At 36.8% G+C, this 9,248-nt stretch overlaps 1 protein-coding gene across 4 annotated transcripts; it reads left to right on the top strand.

Annotated features, from left to right (window-relative positions):
• Positions 1 to 2,723: 2,723 nt before the first annotated feature.
• On the top strand, positions 2,724 to 8,711 carry LOC117692358 (integrase/recombinase xerD homolog). 4 transcript variants are annotated; one of them, XM_066068850.1, is made up of 3 exons: positions 2,736 to 2,972; positions 5,023 to 5,351; positions 7,509 to 8,711. In XM_066068850.1, exons 2-3 carry the CDS (start codon positions 5,033 to 5,035, stop codon positions 8,477 to 8,479), a joined length of 1,290 nt encoding a protein of 429 aa, XP_065924922.1. In that variant the 5' UTR covers positions 2,736 to 2,972; positions 5,023 to 5,032; the 3' UTR covers positions 8,480 to 8,711. The 4 variants fall into 4 exon arrangements, with proteins under 4 accessions (XP_065924920.1, XP_065924921.1, XP_065924922.1 ...); XM_066068851.1 differs by having other exon boundaries at positions 2,736 to 3,108; XM_066068848.1 differs by having other exon boundaries at positions 2,724 to 2,972; positions 5,023 to 8,711.
• The last annotated feature ends 537 nt before the right edge of the window (positions 8,712 to 9,248 follow it).

Raw genomic sequence — 9,248 nt, 5'->3', positions numbered from 1 at the left:
CAAAATAATTTTTAACTGTCCCAAGATTTTTTGCTTCATTATTAGTTATTCATAAATATCCAAATCTTTGCTAGCCAAGGGTTTGTGATCTCCAGGAGCAGATCACAGCGCAGCGGATCAGAAACCCTTGGCTTACGAAAATGAAATATTTCACGGTTCAAACAATATTTATTTACATACCAGAATGAAAATTTATTTACAGGTTTTTGTATTTGAATTTCCTTGCGCTCTCTCTCTCTCTCTCTCTCTCTCTCTCTCTCTCTCTCTCTCTCTCTCTCTCTCTCTCTCTCTCTCTCTGACTTGTTTGGCTGAAAAAGCGATTATTAAATATAAATCTATGGAGATTTGTATAATTGCAAATGATATAAAATAAGATCTGGATTATAGCATTTAAAAATTGCGCTCCATGAGACTTCCGAATGGAAAAAAGATAAATTGTAAAGAAATCTGTTTTTGTTTCTGTTAAAATATCTGAGTAAAAAAAAAGATGATGTTTTAATGAAGGATCTCAATTGCATTTCTTTTAGCTGTGTACGTTTCTATCACATTGTTAAAATGTGATGGAAACAGTAACATGGGGCAGATTATAGTCTATAGCATATCAGGGCCGGGCTTGAACATATTTAACAAGCAATAAAATTAGAACAAACAAAACAATTTATGAAATGAGCCAAAGATGATGAAATGGCATCTACTGATCTAGCCCCATTCACGTATATTGGCTTCGCCCTCCAAACGAATTCACCGTAAAACATATTAGTTTTATAAACTATACGAAAACCTGCATTGCCTAGAGAGGGTATTTCCATGTGTATGTGTGCATAGATAGGTTCGACCTAAAAATCTTTCAGCCCCCCCCCCCTACCGGAAAATGTTCTGTATCCACGCCTGATCTCAAAAGCTGATTAGACATTCATATATTCGTATCTTTAATGAGTATTAAAATCTCTCTCTCTCTCTCTCTCTCTCTCTCTCTCTCTCTCTCTCTCTCTCTCTCTCTCGTTCTTTTATTCGTTCGAACTAAAGGCTAATACTTCCGAACAAATAAGTTATTCGTCTAAACAAATATCTAATTCGTCCTAATTTGTTCAAAATTCGTCCGAACAAATATCTAATTCGTCTTTATTTGTTCAAAATTTATCCGAAAAAATATCTTACTCGCCCGAACCAATAACGGTTATTATTCTTTTTATCTGGCCTTTCCACGCCGACGTACGTAATAATACATGACTGTCGTTTAATTAAATTACAATCTTGTCAGAAATCCATTGCACCAATAACCAACAATAGTATAGAAAATGTCTTCGAAAGATTTCAGGACGTCCCTATGAAAATTAATTTCATTTTCTCTACAATGGCAATTTACTTTGTTTATTGAGGTTTATTGAGGTTGGCCAGTTGTTTGACGGAGTAAGCGTGGATTTACAATAAATTCTACTGTCTGATTACGGGGTATATGGTATGATTTGAACAGACGTAAATCTACAACACCTGAGGATGGTTTAAGTTTCAATTCTTTCCGGCTGTGTGGTTTCTTGCAAGAAGATGTTCATCACAAGAGATTCTTTTTCTAATCGTCCATCTTTTGTAAAAGCTTGAATTTACACTGAGGAAGATTCCACACAAGTTCACAAGTTTCAGCTTTTATGGCCTAATAGGTTTTGAGAAAATCATATTAACAATATTTCAGTTATTCTACCTTATCTTCAAGTTAAAAAGATTCTTTGCATAAGAACCAAGATTGGTTGAACTTGACCTTGTAATTTTGGCGGAAAAGATTTTTTAAAATCTGAAAAATTTATGAAGACAAACTTATCGACAGACAACTGTCTTGTTGTAAATTTTGAATTTACCCAAGCGCAATAAATACTATAGAATTAAATTTTATATTTACTACCTTCCGGTAAATTCCAAATTTAAAACAACAAAAAACTACGACCAAATTTTAATCAGAAAAGTTCATCTGAGCATTCGGCTCTTGTGGATAAAAATGCTTAATGGAGTTTTGCAAAAACTAGGCATATACCGATATTCAATTAAGAATACAGGAGGGCAACATTCGAGAGTTTCAATAAATACATTTAAAACTCAGACTCATGTTATTAAGATGATTTACAAAAAGAAAAGTATATCAAAATAAAATGTAAATTACATTCTCTCCTTGCAAAATATTACCTTTTTTCTAAAAAAAAGTGCTAATTAAAAAATTAAGACATCCTTTACGTTGCAGATAGGTATTATTTCTGTGTTTTTCAGATGCATGTTAATATTTATTGCAAAACCTGTATAATAATTTGATAATTTGATATTTTGATATTAACAATCGAGATTAAGAATTAAAATGCTTTAATTATTTTTAGTTTAAAAAAGAATTGATAATGCAACTGTGAATTGAGATTCTCTAATCTAACATATAATTTCTAACAGCAATGTTCTTTTCCAATGAACTATCATTGATAAAAATATAATTGATTTCACGTGGATCGCTTTTTGTATTACATGTATTTTTTATCTATAATTGGACAAAAACATCAATAGCTAATGGGGTGTAATCATCAGTACACTCTGTTTTGTTGAAATTAAAAAAAATGACTTTTAACACATCAAAACTGAAAGGAAAAAAAAATGAGGAAAATCAATACCTAATGACTGTCCGGTAGTCATGAAGGTTACACTACAAAAAGCAGTTATTATTATGTTTAATGATAATACCTTTTATGTGACATGTGTTTTCTTCTTGTATTATCACAAACGATATTTGTTTACATTTATAAGTCTCCTATTTGGGCATTTGTAGATTATGTAATTAATTGGTGCTATCGCTAGGTCAAGATCCTAAATTTAATACTATCTGGGTAGGATGATATTTAAACCAATCAGCGTGGCTCCTCTAGACCACGTGATCATTCTTGTTTTATTTACTAGAGGGGAAAGCCACGCTGTATTTTAAGAAGATCATTTGGGAAAAAACTGTACGTTTCGTGTGCATTTGCACGTTTATTATTATTTGATACGTTTATTTCCGTTATCTTTAAGCTGTTTGCCATTGGATTCAGTTGGAAATTGCGTGGAAATACTTTAATTCAGCAGATTAGGCCTATTAGGCTAGTGAGTGCCTTTTCGTTCTATTATAAGGGCGCAATCCGGTTTGTACCGGTTGGGAGAAGTGTGTCACAACATGGGCGACCCGCATTTTCTCAGGATTTGTTTACTAGGACATTCGTTTATGACTCGTTTAGGACGCTACATGGATTCTCATCCGGATTTATACAACTTGAACTTACTGGAAGATCGGTACAGTGTGTGTGTACGGGCCCGTGGTGGATTGCGGATTGCTAGGTTAGCTCGTGATCGGGACTTGTTGTCATTTGATGTTTCGCCGGATATTTGCTTTATACAAATTGGTGAAAATGACGTACTTTCGTTCAGTGTGGAAGTTATCGTACGTGACATTCTTGCCTTAGCATCGTACATTCATTCTGGTCTGGGTGTTACACGAGTCATCATTGGACAGCTACTTCGTCGCCAACCGTGGGCATCATCGCTCTATTTCAATGAACGCATCATTGCTATAAACGTTCGACTGCAGGCTCAGATATCCTCGAGGGAGGGAATTCATTTCTGGCCGCATAGAGGTTTTTGGCAGAACTTGGATTTTCTGTGTGACGACGGAGTACATCTTCGCTGCCCCCCCGCATCGCCTTATGTCGTGACCTCCTCTCCCATGCACCGGTTCTGGCGGAACATTCGGTCTGCCATTTTGCAGCATAGGCATATTTCAGGCCAGTAACATTTTCAGTATTAAGATTATAGTTCCTTACTAGCTGAAACGCTGCTTTTATTCTGGTTATAATGGTCTTCATGCCTATAATGTCAACATATTTGTAGAGTCCGAGTAGCTCAATCGATAGAGTCGTGGACATGACCCAGGCGACCCGGGTTCAAGCCCGGAGTGCCGTTAAAATTCGGGTTTAGCATTTTTGTTTATCAAGATAGTTAATCTGGTCTCAATAATTGTTTACTTCAATAATGTTCAATCAATTGGCATTTTATTATTACCTAAGAACAGTTTCTGCAGCGGGACCATACGTTGCATTTATTAAGGTGTTTTAGGGCAATCTGAATGTTTTGTTTCTTTGTCTGAGATCACACACCTGGTTATAAATAGTAATACTTAATTTCATACTATTATGACAATTCTTGAGTTGTTTAGAGGGACCATACTCTTTACAACCTATAGTACCTCAACACATTCTGTGGAATGTTATTCTTGATTGTATATGAAGGACCATACGCATTACAGTTATGTTGTTATGCTGCAAGTTTGAGCATTTTCAATTTTTGTATTGCGGGACCATACGCAAACTACTTTTTCATATTAACAAATTTTGTTGTTGCATTTCTAGTTGCAATGTGGGACCATACTCATTGCAACTTTAATAATCGCAACTATGCTGTTGAATTTTGCAATCTTTGAGCAGTTTACTATTGTGTATGTTGCAGGACCACATGCAACTCTTTTACCATAGTATTCATTGCTGTGGTTGGCTTTACCTTGGATTGTGGGACCATACACAATCATTAAGTTTTTAATTACTACAAATCTCAACAATAATCTATTCGGTTCTGCTTCTGTAACAGAGCCATATACAACGACAGTTGAGTATCAAAACCGTGTTCATTGCACAGTCATTCTTTAAGCTGTAAATTATATTTACGATTTTACACTCATTGTCTCTTATTAATTATGATCATAACAAAGTGGCTTCACATGACACATTTGAAAAATTTTCATTGACTTGTTGAGTCAACTCAGTCACAAGTTTCTCCTCTAGTCTATATATTCATCATACAGCATAAAATGGTTGCATATTTACAATGTTAGCTATCAAATGTCTTCCAATACATTGGCATTTAAAAAGCTACTTTTCGATAAAGGTATTTTACTATGGTTTTTTCATGTATGACTGCTTTAATATTGATACCCCCCCCTACTTATATTTATTTCTGTCCCATGCATAGGTAAGCAGCCATGCCACCTAAGCGAGGTCAGAAGCCCTCCACTCAAACAAGAAGCAAAAAGAGGAAAACCAATTCAGGGATCTCAGAGTCTACCCCACCTGTCCCTATGGATGCAGACCTTCAAATCAACACCCAACCAATCAGCGCAATCGACTATGACAAACTAGCACTAGCCATCCTCAAGCACTCTGCCCCAGCCAATGAAATCCCTGCAAGTCCAGCGCTGATAGCATGCTCCAACACACCGGGACCCTCGTCAATGTCATCCCCACAGGATAGCCTCCCCACATCCACAGGCTTGGGCGATCTCTTAGACAAGGTTTTTACAGGTGAGCCAGCAAGGCCTACTCCCCTTAACCACCCCACTGCCATTATTAGTGATGGCATTCCCTTAGCGGCATCACTCTCAACTAAAGTAAAAACAAAAATCTGGAACAATGAATATATTGATTTCAGAACAATTATCAACTCTAGAGAGGAACCTTTGAGTGTTTCTATTTCCTCTGGGGTCATCAATCTCCACCAGAGTAATAAATTCAAGACCCCCATTACTATGACACAATGGACCGATGCCTTTCTTGTGTTTGCAGCTGTGTTCATTGAAAAATTTCCAGCTGAGGCCCCCCATCTACTAAAGTACGGGCACATGGTTAGGGAGATTTATCATCTACATGGGGATAATGCTTTTCGGGCATATGATGAGCAATTTAGAAAGCTTAGGGAATCAGTAAATGTTCCTTGGCAGCACCCCATACAAGAGTTACGCCTTAAAGCAGCGACTGCCACAAGGGCTTACCCCCCAAAAATCCCTCAAACCCAAACTCAGCCCTTTCGTGTCCGCTATTGCTTCCAATACAATAAGGGTGAAAGATGCCATAAAACCCCCTGTCCCTTTCGACACAGTTGCATGCAATGCAAAGGCTATCACCCAAAAGCCAGATGCACTGATAATATCAAATCCCATTCACAATCTGCAACAAAACCTACCAACCCCGGTCAAAATAAAAAGCTTGCTTGAAATGTTACAGGGCTATGATCAGGAAAAACTTTTAATCATTCAGAATGGGTTTACTTATGGTTTTCATTTAGGTTGTTGTGCTTTCCCTAGTTCCAAAATTTCTCGTAATCATAGGAGTGCATTAGAACACCCTTCAGTTATTCAAGAATTTATTCATCAAGGCATTGAACTAGGTAGAATTGCAGGCCCTTTTACATTCCCACCCTTAAGCAATTTTGTGTCTTCACCATTAGGTGTTGTTCCCAAATCGGAGCCTGGAAAATTTCGTGTGATTCATGACTTGTCATTTCCAAAACATGATTCAGTCAACCTTTTGATTCCTGAGGAGAATTCCAAAGTCAAATATGATTCAATAGATGTAGTCACAGACCTTCTTAGACAATTTGGTCAAGGTGCCTTAATGGCCAAAACAGATATACAAGATGCATTCCGCATTATTCCAATTCATTCTAATGATTACAATCTTTTGGGTTTCTCTTGGGACAACAAATTTTATTATGATAAATGCCTCCCCATGGGTGCCAGTAGTTCTTGCCAAATATTTGAATGTCTTAGTAATAGTTTACAATGGATTATGACTAACAAGTTTTCAGCGGCTGGAATGTCTCACATGCTGGATGATTTCTTTTTTATCGGGCCAAAAGACTCCTTCAAATGCCAGGTAGACCTAGACAGATTTCTGTCTATTTGTGATATATCAGGCATCCCTATTAAATCAGAAAAAACAGTTTCTCCCACCACTGTTTTGACCATATATGGAATCGAAGTTGATTCCAATGCCTTGGTTTGTCGTCTGCCTGAGGCCAAGTTAATTAAAATTAGAGATTGCTTACAACAGGTCAAGTGCAGAAAGAAAACTACATTACATGATTTGCAATCTTTGATAGGATTATTAAACTTTGCTTGTTTGGTAGTTGTTCCAGGCCGCACATTTTTACGTCGCCTGATTGATTTGACTTGTGGTTTATCTAAGCCTCATCATTACATTCGCTTGAACTGTGAGGCAAGAGCTGATTTGAGTATGTGGTCACACTTTATTGAATCCTATAATGGTAGGTCAGTTATTTTACCAGATATTTGGTTGTCATCGGACAAGGAGTTGCTGTTTACAGATGCATCAGGTTCTTTGGGTTGTGCTGCAGTTCTAGGAAAAAATTGGTTTGCTTTAAGTTGGGAGAATGTCCCAGATTTAGCACAAAGTCAAATAGCAATTAAGGAATTATTCCCCATTGTGCTAGCTCTTGAAATTTGGGGTCCCTTGTTGGCAAATAAGAAACTGTTATTCATGACTGACAATATGGCCATAGTTCACGCCATAAATAAGCAGACCTGCAAGGATAAAGGCCTCATGAAACTTATTCGCAGATTAGTGTTAGGGGCTCTTACACACAACATCCTTTTCAAAGCCAAGCATATTGCGGGTAAATCCAATACATTAGCAGATCATCTTTCTCGTTTCAAATTTCAGGAAGCCTTCCAGATAGCTCCCCATCTACATCACACACAGACGGTGGTTCCCAAGGACCTATTAATAGTCTAACACCAATCTGCCAAAAGCTGTTGTCATCGGCTCTATCACCCTCATCCTCTCTGGCATACCGAAGGAGTTGGAGTTTATTATTAACTTGGAAGCCTCAGATCTCGCTTCCAGTTTCAGTTATTGACATTTGCAATTTTATCGGGCATTTATTTCTGCAGAACTATTCTCCAAGCACAATACTTTCCCATATTTCTGCTGTCAGCTTTGTACACAAGCTGTACAACATCCTCGATCCCACACAGGCATTTGTCACAAAGAAAATTTTAAAGGGCTGCCAATCATTGGGTTCTAGGAAAGATGCGCGTTTGCCTATAACAGGGCCTATTCTACAACAAATCATTGCTGCCCTAGACCACACAGTTTCTCAATATTCCCTCAGGCTTTTACTCCGGGCTCTTTTTCTATTGGCCTTTCATGCTTTTCTCAGATTAGGAGAAATTACAGTAAAATCTCTAAAAGCTAAGAACTGTGTATTACAGAGATCGGATGTCACATTTAGTAAAGGCCCTTCCAGAGCAGTACAAATCATCATGAGGGATTACAAAACAAATAAACACCACACACCATTGATCATTTCTGTGCAGGCATGCCCTGACTCTACATACTGCCCAGTAACAGCTCTGTTCAACTACATTCAATGGTACAAACACACAACTGGTCCACTATTTCAGACAATTGATGGCTTACCGGTTACCTATTCTATGGTCACTTCCCAACTCAAATCCGCTATACAGTTTATTGGTCTTAGTCCAGAGCAATTTAAGGGTCACAGTTTTAGAATTGGGGCAGCAACACATGCAGCCTCCATGGGTTTCTCTGATCAGGTTATTCAGAAAATGGGAAGATGGAATTCGGATGCTTTTAAACATTACATTCGTATCCAGTCATTCAAGCTATAATATGTATATACATATATATTATACTCCAGTTTCAGGTGTATTTTGCCCCTTGGGTCGATCCTTTCTAGCATTTCAGGCATTGTCTGCTAATATCTACCTACACAGTTCAGAAGTTTTCTGCTGTTCCTTCTTAAGGTTGTCACATTACGGCAGTTCAGAAGTATTCTGCTGCCCCTTAGTTTGCATAATTACCACATACCGTCAGTACAGAAGTATTCTGCTGACACTTAGTCCCAAAAATTTTTTTTTTTTTTTTTTTTTTTTTTTTTTTTTTTAATGTGTAACCGAGCAGTAAGGAATTCCAAAAGACAGCCGTTTTGTTTAACAGATTTATTAAACGTTTTAAAGCATTGACCTATAACAAAGAAAAATACATTAGACAAAATACAATTTTACATGTAAATTCAATATGTTTTAGTTTCGATAATTTGTTCATAAAAATGCAACCGTTACTTCAGTATTCATTTATATGGTAAAACATGTTTTGTAGCAATTTAATATTAGAACTTACAAACAAGTTTCAGAAATTACAATGGCAAGATTAACTGCAAAAATACGATAAAGTATAAACCTTGCAATTAAAATAATATGCCCTAATCACTATCATGGTAGTAAAGAAATATATAACTTAATATAATATTAACATACCACAAGATGCAGCTGATATACACTGGATTGTCCGACGTCGTTTAAAATGAAATACTGCCCAATTGGACTTAGGTTGAACGGTTACTTATACTATAGAGAATCAAATTTATTGGATAATAAT

Source organism: Magallana gigas, chromosome 8, assembly GCF_963853765.1.
Source record: "Magallana gigas chromosome 8, xbMagGiga1.1, whole genome shotgun sequence".
Taxonomy (NCBI): domain Eukaryota; kingdom Metazoa; phylum Mollusca; class Bivalvia; order Ostreida; family Ostreidae; genus Magallana; species Magallana gigas.
This window is presented reverse-complemented; position numbering and strand designations above follow the sequence as displayed.